This window comes from Mixophyes fleayi, chromosome 6, assembly GCF_038048845.1.
Source record: "Mixophyes fleayi isolate aMixFle1 chromosome 6, aMixFle1.hap1, whole genome shotgun sequence".
NCBI lineage: Eukaryota > Metazoa > Chordata > Amphibia > Anura > Limnodynastidae > Mixophyes > Mixophyes fleayi.
The window spans coordinates 35,817,067-35,832,980 of NC_134407.1; the positions used below are offsets into that span (position 1 = coordinate 35,817,067).

At 40.5% G+C, this 15,914-nt stretch overlaps 1 protein-coding gene across 3 annotated transcripts in view; it reads left to right on the forward strand.

Annotated features, from left to right (window-relative positions):
- Positions 1-15,914, forward strand: part of BTRC (beta-transducin repeat containing E3 ubiquitin protein ligase) — a 133,979-nt gene that overhangs the window by 86,163 nt on the left and 31,902 nt on the right. For all 3 annotated transcript variants that reach the window (XM_075216270.1, XM_075216272.1, XM_075216271.1), the window contains one exon: positions 9,862-10,093. In XM_075216270.1, coding sequence (XP_075072371.1) covers positions 9,862-10,093 — 232 coding nt within the window. The remainder of the gene's footprint in view (positions 1-9,861; positions 10,094-15,914) is intronic.

A 15,914-nucleotide genomic window follows, 5' to 3' on the forward strand; every position in this document is an offset into this window, starting at 1 on the left:
AACTGCTTTGAGGTTGTGGATTATTTTTTATTAATAATAATATTATTATTTTAGCACTAGCATACTCCGTAGTGCTTTGCAATTGGTGAGAAACGCATTAATAAAATAAGACTGGCTATTAACAGATGGATAGGTAAGAGGGCCCTTCTCGCCAGCTTCCCATCTATAGGGAAATAAGAGATTGATACAGGCGGTTAAGTGCCACATATTGCAAATTTTATCAGTCAGATAACAATGGGATAATTGATCCAGGGAGGGGTTAGAGGACTTTTAAAAATAATGAAGGATAATAAATGTAAGCTAGTGAGACCTGTGTGTGGTGGTAATCGGATGGAAGGAACTATGGAGGATTAGAGGAGGGCTCAGGAGTTTGATAAACTGATTTGTACATTTAAAAATATTCCAATTTCTCCTGTTTTAGGAGTACTCCTCTCAGTGACTGTAGGAAAAAATGTTCAGTGATCATATTTCTTTGCAATGGTGTGAAAAATGGATCTCTAGATAAATGATCCTGTACTTGTACATACTAAGTGTAAGAAAGTAATGATGCTTCTCCCATGTCTAGAAATAAGGCAGTTTTTCACCTGGGAGAGTGTTGACTCTAGAAACATTACTTTTAAAAATCTAATTAGTAGGGGCAGGAAACATTTGTAAAACAGAGTAATGTTGTACAACATTGAGGGAACTACAAGTGAGCCGTGTGTCTGTTAACTCAACAAGTCAACAGTGGGCAGATATCTCATTACATATACACACCCAAAACTTGAGTCCTAAAAAGACTGACTGTTGTTGGACATTGAATGATACACAATGTGTACATTTTATGCTTGTTTATAAATTATGTATGTTAACGCAACATGTGTCTTGTAAATTATGTCTGACTCTTGACAAGATTCCAATGTATGGAAGATGAATAGATGTCGGTTGTAGTTTTCTTTTACCAGTGATGATGGTCAGTTGTACATGTCTGATCAGTCGGTCTACTGCTTCACACACAGACGGCCTCCATCCACTTGTATGACCATCAATTTAACAAATGTGGTGCATGATGTCGTTAGTCATCAACTATGACAGACAAATACAGTTGAACAGTGTAACATGCATTCCAATTGTAGAAAGACACTTATTTTTGAATATCTGAATAAATTGACACCAACGTTTGGTTGTATCAGCTAGTCAATGTCAAGGTGGGTTCTGCTGTGTCTTGCGATCAGTCTAACGGTAGGGTCACATGGGCTATGTGTGACTCTGATCACCCTCTTCAGTGGATAGGAAACACTATTCCCGTTACACCAATGTCACAGTGACCAACTCATCGCTTCAAAACATGGTTTTCTTGTTATAAAATCATGGTGTTCCCTGTCGTAATGCAGTTATGGGTTACGGCTGGATGCATCTGGTTACCCATCTGCATGGTATTACGGTTGCTGTGCCATATAGTGTCTTTTGATTTTGAAAATGTGAAACTAAAGAAAAAGGCCTATATTAATAAAGGAGATTTGTAATAGTGTGGCTCTCCAACCCTATAGAAAAACAGATTTGCAGAGTCAAAGATAATAACTAGGAGACTGCACAGGCCAGGAAACATGGGCAAAGGGGGCCATATCCCATAAGGCAGTGATGGGCAACCTGATATACTTTAAGGGCTACATGTGCGACCCTCCAACCTCTAAAAAGGCTGCACATTAATCTTGACTTCATAAGAACTTCATCACCAACATTCCCCCACATTCCACTCTGATCTCCCACTTGCTCCAAAATATTGCCACATGCCCTTAGACCCCTCCTCTGATTGGCTGTGCTACATGACCTTCCTGCAGTGTGCCAGAAGCTCCCATTCACCCTTATTCCCTGCTTGCAGGGTGATATCGGGAGCAGCAGGCTGGGGGCCACAGGTGAAGGCTCAGCAGGCCGCCTGTTGCCCACCACTGCTATAAGGTGATCAACCAATCGTTTGGAATGTCGCTAGTGCAATTTAGAAAAAAAAATTTAATCTGGTTATGATCGGAAGCATTAATGACCATGTCTGTATATAAATTGTGGTACAGAGGGCAAAGCATCTGCATGGCTGTCTGGCTGGAAGATGTGCTCCTAAAAACGTACTACTGTCATACCAGAATTCCCTAATATGCTGTATATGTGCATTGGCTTTGATATTGAAGTTAGTGGCCTTTATAAGGCCACCCTCTCTTCCCACCAGGTATATTTTCTGCACAAACGTGTATTGCTGTTTATGCCAGAGACCATTTTATATGGCAGTTAATAGACAGGTCTTGGAAGCAATATAGTTATCACCTGCTGTTCATGGTTATTTCATGGTGCAATACATTATCCAAATAAATAAATGAGCAGTGCCTTAGAGCCAGTAACCTTTGGAGAACCATTTTTACCTTGGGAACTGCTGTGTAAATATTTAATATTCATCTCAGGTTTCCGTGTGTTGAGTTGTTTTACTTAATTGTGCTGTTAGGTGACAGATAATGCAACATTTTTTAGCGTGAAACTGGCAGTTATTGATGATATCGTGTAGTTTATCACAACAACAGTGACTTATAGGGACATTCCCTAAACTTTGATAAGGATGGCGCTTTTATAGAATTGTAAGCTTTTAAGGAGCTGGTCGGATCTGAAGATATCTAAGTGAAGTACAATTGGGGACATTCTGCAAATAAACAGACAATATATTTGTTTGAATGTTGTAACAAAAACTAGTAAACAAATTAACCGGAAGAAACAGAGCCAGTTATACAATTTTATTTTTGCTGCTTAATTATATTTTAATGACCAAATTATCTGTTAAATCAATTTCCTCCAGTTATTTTAGCTCACCAGTTATTGTGGTTTCTCTTTTACTTTCGTCTGTTTGGTGATTTTTGGTTTTTTTAAGCCATAATCACTTCCTCCACAATATCTGATGACTTATGACAGATTTGTGTAATTTGGAACAGGCCTGGTAATTGGCATGGTAGAACATCAAATTGCCATAAGACTTAGTCATTTGTAGTGTTGCAATGGTAAGCCTTTACCTTCTTACTGTAAAGGAGAGACTTGGTTTGACACCTTTATACTAGATTACAAATGACCTTGACACACTGTTTGTTGTACTAGAGTAACCAGCAGGTTTGCAGTATAAATAGGCTAAAAAGCCTTCTATGTTTATTCATATGTTACCAGGGATTCGTCGGGACAACTAATATAATAGAGTAGATGGTTTTTTAGGACCAGTAGCATGGGGAAATGTGTTTAATGATCCATTTGGGCATGTTCCAGAGCCAGCTGATTCTGTATATTCCTGAGAAAGACATTACTGGAATGGGAGATCTCCTCCTAAAGTGGAACAATCGTGCACAAAGTCCCCTAGATAATGCAGATTATGTCCTTTAGATCTCCTATACACAGTTGTTGGAAAAACAGCACCTCCTTTTAAGAGTGCTCAAAGCATGTTCCCAAAGCCTTCCTGCAGCATAGTGAGCTATGTACTTAATAATAGCTCCAGTAGAACTCCATTATATTGTGCTGAGCATTCATTCCATACATAACTTTTTTTTTTTTACCTATAAGTGTTAAAGTACCTTTAACAGGCTTTGGGGTCGATTCATTTCTCAGCGATGCGGGCCTGAATATCCCTATAATGTTTGGCCGCGCACATTTCCTGGTACTGCGATATCCAGCATCACCACTATGGGGTGTGAGGCAAATTCTACGATGTTGCATCACTGCAGAGGGCTCCCACGACCATTCTGCGGCAAGAATTGAATGTGCCTCTTTATGTACGCAAGTTGAATGCCTGATTTTAATGCCCACATGTATGAGGCCTTGTGACCTATCACTTCTCATATAGCATTGTCATATGAATCGTATAAAAGATCCTGGGGGTAAAAAAAACAAAACAAAATCTTTCCAAGGTGGTGTTCCAGCAATCCCTGAAAACCTATTACTCATATTGTGATTAGTGTCTACCCTGTGAGTGTGTATACTGTAAGCTTTAATTTGCTGCACCAGCTACTGTATCTGTAATTGAAAGTTAGATCGTAAAATCTATTCTCTAACACTACTGTCATTAACATCCTAGATTGGTATCATCACTAAAACTCTCTGAAGCATTTCCCACAGCCATCGAACTCACTGACCTGCTTTACCAGTTAAATGGTGCCTACTCCTTTCAATGAAGAACGGATACATTCTAGCGCCTTTCTACCTGTCATACAAACACACTGCTGGCAAAACATAGCTGTATTGGCAAACTATTTCATTCAATGATCCATACTGGTTTTTTTTAGTAGGTTCAAATTCATTATTTTGTTTTGAATATAATAAAATATGGACTATATTGTGAAAAACAGGTAAAATTATGTGCGTTTGACCTGTTTTTGTTCCTACATTAGCATTTATAGTATTAGTTTACGGTTTATTTTTTTATATCTCTTTACAACTGTCATCATTTTCACCAATTTTGGCCAAAGGCTGCAGCGAGCTAGCTGGTATAAATTAGTGACAGAGCAGCGGCACAGATACATGGCAGTTTAATAAAAGATACAATCCCTATGAAACGTGGTGGCGCAGCAGTGGCAGACAGGACGCCTTTAATACATTAACGTAGCGCACTGGCTGGTACGATTGTAATTTTGGTTTGAGAAAGCCGCTGAAGCATATAAAGTGTGGCATTCCACCTCGTTACTGCCTCTTACTGGGTGTGATACATCTGTTCAACAGTTGTATGATCGACACCATAATATAGGCAGGGATGGACAGTATTTTTAGGTCGACAATAATGTCCCTAACCCTATAATACTGTCTACTTTCGAACTGTTGACTGAATAGTAGTGATGATGATGATGATGATTTGGATATAGAAACGGAGGATGGTATTTTGGAACTTGCTAATGTGCAACAGGATGAGGGGGATTGTTGTAGACAGGGCTGGATTTACCGCTAGGCAACCTAGGCACCTGCCTAGGGCCTAGCGGCTCTCGGGGGGGCCCAGCTGGGGGGGGACAAGTGAAAATATATATTAAAAAAAAACAACTTTAAAAAGAAAATGTGGCCCCTCCCCCGACTAGCGACACCCCCCGACCTGCGACTTGGGGGGGGGGGGGGCTATTATGGTGGCTGGTCTCCTCCCTCGATCTTCTATGTCACATGGGACCATGGCCAGCTGGGAAGAGAGAAGCTGCTGCGCATGTGCAGCAGCTACAAATCAGCGATCTGAAAATGTACAGCAGTGCTGCTGTACATGTGGCCTGCTGCCAAGGATTTGGTCCGTCTGGAAGGGGAGGCTTTCTATTGCTGAGAGGTGCGCGGCAATCAGGGGAGGACTCACAGCCGCACAAACAGGAGAAAGATGACAGGTGATCCGATCTTTCTCCTAGTACAAGACTCATCGCAGCTGATGGTGACTCAGGTGACTCATTCTTCACAGTTCTATTGGAAACTTTATTTACAGGTTCAGAATTAGAATGTGTAATATATTCCAAGTACTGTATGTGTGTGTGTGTGTGTGTATATATGTATGTGTATGTGTGTATGTGTATGTGTATATATATATATATATATATATATATATATATATTAAATTGAAGGGCAAAGTTGAGCTTGAAGCCACATTCTAATCAACTAGAAGATGTGTGTGGTTTATTGCTGTCATTATACTGCTCAATTACAAGCTTACTTGTAGAGCCTGAGTGCAGATGTCATTCTTTGTCTATTTCCAATTATAGCATTATACTAGCAGTATGGTGATTACTTGTGTTATTTCAGGGTTTAATATTCAAAGATACTATTATGCTACTAATCAAGCCTCACTGATACACTAGATATTGCTCTACCCTTTAATGAACATTCTGTTACAGCATTTGCCTTGGTCATGCTCTACATTCTCACTGTGTAAAACATTGATTCAATGGGCTTCCATGTAAATGGCATTACTCCTACTATAGAGTTGCTTATTTTCCTATTGCCATTAATAATTAGCATAAACCTTTATCATGGTTTCTGTGAGGATGTCTATGTAAGTGCTTCACATGCTGAGCAATAAGTGGTTATCCTACACTGATGAACCCCAAACACTGTGAAACAGGCTCCGTGGAGGAGGGAGGAGTGGTCAAATCTTTTGATGGTTATGACAAAAAGGGCCTATTTATGATCCAGCCCACCACTATTCAAATGGTGGAGCTTCCAGTTCCACTTCATACACAAAATATAATAAAGTTTAAAAAAAACCACATTGAAATCATTACATTTGTTTTCAAATTTTTAAGGAAAGAAAACGCTAAAACACGTGTCGGGGCTTATTGGGAGAAACAGTTCTATTAAACTTGTATACTATTAATTTTATTTAATTTTATATTCAGGCCTATTTGCAGGGAGGGAGGCTTACGTATTAAATATGGGTGCATTGATTTAATGCCAGGGCTGTTTTAGATTTTCACGAACATTCCAGGATCTACACAAGCAACAACTGAGTTTAAGACACTAGCAGCCACAGGTGATGAAAGTGACAAGAACAGGTAGGAGAGAGCAGGACAGTCTGCCATCTGTCCTGGATCTGGTGGGGCAGTCCTGAATTTGGGTGACTGGCTCGCTCAGTCAGGATTTGGTCCAACTACAAGGACAGTTGGGAGGTATCTCCCGCTTCACACTGTACTACTGGTGAAGGCAGAGCTGCGTGCACCTAACAGTAGTGCACACAGTATTGTCTGTGTATATGTCTAAAATTATAGCCATAGTACACCTTAGGGGCCCCCCTGTCTAAAGTGCCCCGGGCCCCCCAGAGTCTTAATCCAGCTCTGCATGGGTCGTGCACCACATGACAGGTGCCGTCCCATGTGTGAAGAGAGGGAAGTGTGCACAGCTCGTGGATGCAAAAAGGTAAGTTGGGAGGGAGAGGGAGGTGTAATATATTGCTAGTGTGTGTGTGTATATGTTGTGTGTATTATGTGTATTGTGTGTATGTGAGGGGCCACTGTGTGTATTATGTGTGTGTGAGGGGCCACTGTGTGTATTGTGTGTGTGTGTGTGTGTGTGTGGCCACTGTGTGTGTATTGTGTGTGTGTGAGGGGCCACTGTGTGTATTATGTGTGTGTGAGGGGCCACTGTGTGTGTGTGTGAAGAGGGGGGGGGGCGGGCCCATACCGATATCTTGCCTAGGGCCCCATGAGGTGTAAATCCGGCTCTGGTTGTAGATCTGAAAATGTTGCAATCTGTTGTACTTGAACAAGATAATGAGGAGAATGGTGAATGTGTCCAAGTAAGTCAATCACCAGTGGGCAAAATACCAAAAATTCCACCCCTTACGTGTGGAAACCTTTTTATCCCAACCCAGACAACCTTGGTCCAGGCATCCGTAGCCTTTGGGACACCACAATAAGTAGATATATGCACCTCCTCCCATCTTCATTTATTCATATAGTGCTAGCAAATTCCATAGCGCTTTACTACAGTAATAAAACCGTACTGGAGGTAAGCATGTAATCTCCCTCATGTTTGCAGCAAGTTCATTCAAGTAGTTTATGAAAATGTGGAACACCATGTATAGTAACAAGCAGTCCAGCATCAGCTAGCAGCAGAATGGGTTTTAGGAGCCAAGCTCAGTCAGCTCACAGTAGAAAAATACCAGGGTGCTGTATGACTAATAGTTCAGATATCACTGATACGGACCCCTGCACTACTGCCTTCAGATTAAAACGCTTTGATTTTAAAAGCATGAAAGAATATTTGTTTTTTTTTCCACTCCTAGTTAGTTTACTAATATACTATTAGTAGTCACCACTGCTGTCAACTTGTCTACTATTCACTTTCTCACACCCAATGTTTCTGCGCACAATTACAGCAGACTGATCTCTTAATGAACTCTTAAGATTTGTGCAATAAAATCACAGCTATTGCAGTATAAATTGCCTCTTCCACCCTGTCCAACCCTCTACAAACCACTTCATGAGCACAGAATTGCTGCAGACGTCCTACCGACATGTTATCACATCTAATATGGCAGCTGAGAAAAGGAGAGGGGGATATACAGAAGATCTGTCCAAAACTCTCACGATCCGGCATTTCACCTGAAATTACGTTTTGCCTCTGATCCGAATTTTGTCATCACTCTGTTTGACACGGAACCCCAAGATGCGGATCGGCTGGATTTTTTTCAAATCCGAGCCGCTCATCTCTAGTTAAAATAGTATGTAGACTCAGTGTGGGGACTCTACCTTCAGCGAGCCCTTGTGCTTTGTTTGACATGTCATACATACATTCCTACCCTCCTAGAATGTCCGGGAGACTCCAGAACTTGCATCATTTTAACAACCCCCCCGCAGTGAATTCCCTCGCTCTAGTCATCCCTGCTCTTGCACTTAACTTCCCCTCCAGGATCTCCCAGAAGGGAGACTCCAAAAGTTGGGATGTATGATGTCATACATTTGACCGGTAATGACATTATTTTTCAATGTATCTCCTCCTTTATGTGCCGTAAAGACTCATTTTATGAACTGAACCGATGATTAAGAGAATACAGCCTATCAATTCACTGCAGTGATGTGAGGTTTTTTTTTTTCTTTCTGTGCAAGATTTCCTGTCTGTAAAGCTGGTCACACATGCATCTTTTTTTAAAAAAAATACTGTCTGCACTGTAACTTCTGTACAATTGCACTAATATCAGACACATTACAATTGGAGTTTTAGATGCATGATTTTAATTAAATCCTCTAAAAATTAGTAAATTGTTATGCACATGTTAAAGCTTTTATCGGACAGGGCAATAACACATTTTTAGAGAAATACAATAGTTCTAAAATTGTTGTATTTTGGTCACATCCTTTTTATTTTTTTAACAATTTGATAAAGAACAGCCAGATTGAATAATGGGATTGTAATGTGTGACCAGCTGGTTAGTCATTGTTTTTAGCCTCTCGAGTTTGAAATGGCTAATGGAGAAAACCGTCTCGCCACTTAGCCTCCGGATGTTAGGTATGGCCATACAATTGGGCTGAATGACCAGATCAGATCCTACATGGCACAGACGACTGCTTACTCCATCAGATGTGGATGTCGTCACAGTGGTTTTACCAGCCGTCCCAATTGACAACCCTTTTTGGGCCCATACATTCACTACAATTTAGGGTCAATTAGGTCTAAAACAACCTAAATTGGCTCATACCAAACATTACTACAATGTTGCATACCTCCAGGAACTGTGTGTATAATATAGACTGTACATTTTCAGCGTGTCTTTTCATACAGTATTCCATGTACTTTTATTTTAAGTTTAATGGCCATTTGAAGGTAAAATAGTCAGCTCATTTTTACCGGGAGGGGAAATTGTCTGATGTCCAAAAAAATATGACTCCCTGGACTCTTCTCCCTTTTATGGTTTGTTTATTTGAAGGCTATGGTTTGGAACAGAGTTCACTCGCTAGCTTTTGTAGGTATAGATATGAAATTAGCACTGTTTTAGTAGCCAAGCTTCATCTTTTGCTCAGTCCTGACCTTTTGTGTTTGTGTGTACCAGCCTCCCACCGAAACATATTCATAACCCTGTACTAACTCCTTTCCATCACTGTGCAAGAACATGAAATTCATTTTAGTACTTTAAAGTGTCACTCTAGTTTCCCATTTAACAGTCTCTGGTATTTTATGTGCACTTCCAGCCTGGGTGGTAATGTCCTTTCCGAGTTTCTTGCAAGGATGTGGAGCTGCGAACTGGCTGACAGTAGCAAATGGATACTCCCTGTCAGCCAATTTATATGTCTGAATCTTTTCTTCCCCTGTTGTGTAACAGATGTATTTCCTGAATTTATGTGTGCTCGAGCGGTGTGTCATGTACTATTGCCTTTCTTTCTATTTATTTTTGTGTTTGTTTTTTTTCCACAGACTAAACTTGCCAATGGCATTTCCAGCATGATTGTGCCCAAGCAGCGGAAACTGTCCGCCAACTACGAGAAAGAAAGGGAGTTTTGTGTCAAGTACTTCGAGCAGTGGTCGGAGTGCGATCAAGTGGAGTTTGTCGAGCATCTCATCTCTCGAATGTGCCACTACCAACATGGACATATAAATACATACCTTAAGCCAATGTTACAAAGGGATTTCATCACTGCACTTCCAGGTAAAATATTACGTCTGCACAAGTAAAGTTTTTTTGCATTCTGCCTGGTGCTTTAAAAGCAACTTGTTTATCAAACAGTGTAACAAGTTTCCCAGATTTATTTTGTCCTTTTAACATAGATGTGGAATTGTAAATTAAAACTGCCTGTATAAATTATGTAGATTTCTCCACGTGCTGCTTAAACAGCTGTGACCCATCGTGGCATGGACTCCACAAGGTCTCTAAAGGTGTCCTGTGGTATCTGGCACCAACACGTTGGCAGCAGATGCTTTAAGTCCTGTAAGTTGCCAGGTGGGGCCTCCATAGCTCAGACTTGTTTTATCCATCCCAGAGATGCTCGATCAAATTGAGATCTGGGAGATTTGGAGGCCAAGTTAACACCTTGAACTCTGTCATGTTCCTCAAACCATTCCTGAACAATTTTTGCAGTGTGGCAGGGCGCATTATCCTGCTGAAAGAGGCCACTGCTATCAGGAAGTACAGTTGCCATGAAATGGTGTACTTAATGTGCAGCAATGTTTACGTAGGTGATACGTGTCAAAGTAACATCCATTTGGATGCCAGGACCCAAGGTTTCTCAGCAGAACATTGCCCAGAGCATCACACTGCCTCCGCTGGTTTGCCTTCTTCCCATAGTGCATCCTGGTGTCGCCTCTTCCTCAGGCGAATGACACACACGCACCCAGCTGTCCACATCATGTAAAAGAACCTGATTCACCAGCCCCGGCCACATTCTTCCATTGCTCCGTGGTCTAGTTCTGCTGCTCACGTGCCCATTGTTGGTGCTTTCGGTGGTGGTCAGGTCAGCATGGGCACTCTGACCGGTCTGGGGCTATGCAGCAAGCTGCGACGCACTGTGTTCTGACATCTTTCTATCATAGCCAGCAGTAAATTTTTCAGCACTTTGTGTCCATGACCCTGCTGCCGGTTCACTGCTTGTCCTTCCTTGGATCAGTTTTTGGTAGGTACTAACCACTGTACACTGGGAACACCCCACACGACCTGCCGTTTTGGAGATGCTCTGACCTAGTCCTCTAGCCATTACAATTTGGCCCTTGTCGGAGTCGCTCAGATCCTTACACTTGCCCATTGTTCCTGCTTTCAACACATCAACTTCATTAACTGACTTTTCACTTGCTGAATCTATCCCAGGTGCCATTGTAATGAGATAAGCAATGTTATTCACTTCTTATCAGATCAGCCACAACATTAAAACCTCTGTGTATATACTGCATATATAATGCACTCCGTGTAAGAGATACATGTGCACATATTAAACAAAAGATATTTCAACATTGTCAGGGAATATCTTTACAAAATTTATGAGTCACTAAACATATTAATAGTTTTATAACTCACTGCAAGTAAACGATTGAAATGGACCAGACCTGTCGTTAGGGCAAACAGTTGTAGTGTGATCACAGGAGTAGAATTAACCTGGATCATTAGAACGTTTAGTTATACATACAATGGCTTCAGGTTGAGAAGAATTGAGGTTCACCGATCATCGGTTTTAATATTGGGGCAGCCTTTTAATGGGCGGTCTGAGAATGAAGCCTGTTCACTATAACTTGGTGACCTCCCTAAGACATGAAACACAAGAGGGCTGATGCGGAGTCAAAGGCATCACCAGATGTGTAAAGCTCCGCACCTGCAGCATATGTGCCAGCTTTACATCAGACATACATACTGCCACAGGCACACGCACACAGCCAGGTCATGTGCAAAAGAAGCATTTGTTAACATTTGTTCGGATAGTGAAAAATGCATTTGTTATTAGGGTTGATTTTAAATGGAAAAAAAAAAACTACCGTTTCCAGCATCCCTCAGGCACCCGTAGTTGATACGGCTACAGACCAGCATACCTGTGTCTCCGTGTGTTTGGAGTTAGGCAAACATGCCCTTACTGTACTCTGCCTACATTAGACCAGCCCTTTCCTCCCCCTTCCACCTGCGAAGATGCGTTCAAATGTACAACACAAATTTGGCAATTTTTTTTGCACACAGATATACGTCCAACTCTGCACCAGGCCCTGAATGAATACTGTGTCAGCACACCATCTCTCGGACTCCTTTTGTATGTAGGCTACTGGTACAGAAAAAAATACTTTTGCTATAGATTAAAAAATAATTTAAGAAAGTGCAATTAAAAGCAGTCTATCTGTCCACACACTATTGTATTTGCCCTGAAAATTACAGATCACCTCAAACATTTGCTGACCGTTTGTAGCACAGCTGAGGAATTACGTTAAAGTTCTTTCTGTTTTGTTATTTTCCCCAAACCAAATGTTGAACCTATTGCTTTGATATTGGCCAGCAAATGGTTAAACCAAAGCAATCCGGCCACGGCAGACGCAAAATCACAAATCAAGATATTACATTTTAATGGAGTTTATCTGCACAGTCCGATGTCAGCTGGGTTGGGTGGCTGGGGGCCAGTTGTCCCTCTGGGCTTGTGATATTTTAATGATTTAAGCCCCTGGGGAAGACCACTTGTCCACCACAAAGGCAGATGCAATAAAGCCTTCAGCTGCTCGGCACCTCTTGGGATACAGACATGTCACTCGTATGTTTTATGAAGCAGTTTATTACATGGAAGAACAAGCTTTGTTATTTGAGGTTCTCCTACAGCTAGGAACTGCTAACTTCACAATTAACTTCTGCCTCAATACATGATCAAACTCGAGTGGTCTCTCAGGATTGCCCATATAATAGAGTATATACAACAGCATATGATGGTGAGATCTTGCTTACTGGTCAGAAATCAGCCATTTAATGTAACAAGAAGTACTGAAGTTTTCCTGTTGTAATGTAATGTAATTCAGTCCAAACTGTGATACTATTATGCTTTAATGGTCACCTTATGTCTAATATGACTCTATTATATGGAGATTTGCATGAGTGTTGAAAAATACAGCAAAATAAAAGCTAAAGCATGGTAAATTATTATTGATTTAAGAGCCTGTTCAGTGAACAGTTTACAGTGCATTTAAGGTACATACATCCTGTTAAAAACCTTACATCAACCAAAATACAGGCTGTGGGTTTGTGGTCATCAGGAAGTGCTTGGTTGGGGAAGTGTAGAGACATTACTTACACTACTGTGTGTAACATATTCTACATTTGGTTGCTCTGAATTTGGAGATGGATAGGAGGCATATGAAGGACAGACAAGATGCCAGAGGTGCTACGTTCACCCATTGGTGGCTCAACACCTTGGCAAGGTGCACTTCCTTCATCTTCATTAAACTGTACCCCCCAAAAATGTCATGGTTACATCCACATAACAATCGCCACTAAACCTCACGAAAACCAACACCAACATGAGGACTACCATATCTGCTTGATGTTTACCATAATGTACTTTTATTATTATACACCCTATTCCCCATTATATTATACTTCTGCAATACATATTGGTAATGAACCCCCTATAGGAAGAAAGGATTTTAGGATCCAGTAGGGAGTCCCATGACTTGTAATGAAAAGTATGCCATCATAAAGAGTGCTTTTATACAGTTTATGGGTTACTCCTTTGGCTTATTCCACCTCCTCATAATCCCATTTTGGATCTAAATACAGATTAACTTTATTAGGTGTATTGTTTCCCTGTTGTGCTGTGTTGTGGACAGCAGAGTAATACAGGAAGTGCCAATTATTTATTTTTTCTTCAGTTTAGATATCTGGCCACTAGAGGGCGTGCTTGCTTCCCTCCATTTACTGTCTTATGAAGAAATCTTAAGATTATGTACCTGCCAGGTCACCTGGAAGTAATGCCACAGCCTACAGAGGATTTGGGAGAGTGATCAGTGATGGGTTTTTGACAAAAAAACACACTTCCCAAACTGTTTAGGTGGATTGTATATAGATGCTGCCTAGATGTGGTTGAAAGTTTTACATCTACAAGAGATTTTTTTAAATTGTTTTAATGATAAAAATGGGCAATACTTTTCATTTTATTGTCACGGATGTAGGAGTTCAAGTGGTTATAAAATCTAAAACCTCACAAGTGGTTTGCAAAATATTAGAAGTAACATTCAACATTCCAAAGCACTTGTGGTAGGAGAACCATTTCTTCATGTGTTTGTGGCCAACAAGGCTTTCCTTAATCGATTACCTGGGAAGGTCTCCAATCCCCGTCTAAGCCACCCATGTGGTTTGCTGGAATGTGCCTTCAGCTCATATTTCAATAAAGAAAGTCTTCCATAATGCCGTACAACTTACTCCTTCCTATACTGATATGGCCACAAAGGCTCCTCATGTCTTGTATATAATGTCATACGCCAAAGAGACAATTTTGAGGGATCCATTTCCCACAAATTGAAAAATACAACATGGACAGCTGGAATTACATTCACTTGAAAAAAGAGACACATTTGTGCAATATTTTGTTTCTCCCTACCTGGCGATTTACAATCATTTATTTTGAAATATGAACTTAATCAAAATGCTTTTCATTTGTGTGAATATTGTTAAACTATTAGTATATAACATAAAGAAATGAAAGCCGAAAATGTTTTTTGAAAAGTGTCACTCTTTTGGGATTTTTTCTTATAAACAGATTTATAAACAGTGTTTTGTATACAAGAGGGTGTGTATAATTAACAACCAAAGCAACTGAGACAAATTAGGTAAAGGTTCTGGATTTATAAGACTTGTTCAGAGGATGAATGATTGGTAGGTAGATGGGCTCATATCCCCAGGCCATTGCATTTCAAAGCCTGTTGCGGTGGAAGTGGATGGATTTTGTTGCTATGTCTGTATGCTTGTGTTGTGAACTGTTGTGGTGGTATGTCTGCGGTATTGATATGACTAGCACAGGTGTAGATGTTGGGTGATCGGAGTGTGTGTGGATGTGTTCAATCCCAATTGCACGTGGAGCCACTCCTTTGGGACTAGATGGCTGTCATTTCCCACTTGATAATCCCTCAGGGCTTTCATTGGATCTTCACAACATGTATGTACTTGTTACATTTTAGATTAAGTGGTTTAAATTCATTTTACCAGCAAAATGTGCCTTGGAATGCGTTTGTCTAGGTCTCTCCAGGACAGGGAAATTAAATATGTATACTTTTAATCAAGGTCAGGGAGGTACAGGGATGAGAGGGGGGGGTACAGTGACACAGGGGTTGCCATTGCTGTCACATCACTAGGTTCCATTCCAATCAGGCCACTATCTGTTTGTTTGAAGTCTGTATGTTCTACCTGTGTTTGTGTGCATTTCCTCCGGCTGCTCCAGTTTCATCTAACAGTCCAAAAACATGCTGGTAGGGTAGTGGGACTAATATAAATAATTAAACATTCTCTGTAAAGCGCTGCGTAATATGTTTGGTGCTATATAACTGATGCTTAATAATAAGAGAGGCCACAGACCTGCCTGCCTGGAGTAACCTAGTGACATCACATGGGTTTTTCAGTAACAATGTAAAAGATTTTTTTTTTTTTTTTTTTTTTAAATAGTCATATTAATGCTGCATACAGCGTTGACATTAATGCAGAAGAAAGTAAATGTTTGTTTGTAAGTGTGTGTGTGGGTCCATTCATTTTATTTTGGACTAGCAGATGTTAAAGCATGTTTAACAGCCTTTGAGAACTTCCTAAGAACATGGATGTGTAAGGGCTAAGAAATAAAATATTATTTTATTATTTGGCACTGAAACTAAAAGGACATCATGTCTGTAGAGAAATAATTTGTATGAGTGAGTTACCAATTTCATGTGTTAAATTGATTTAAGGAAAATCTTGCATGGGATTCCACAGTCCTTTATAAGAATCAGCTGAAGCCTGTCTGCCTATGCATGTGACTGGTACTGTAAAGCAA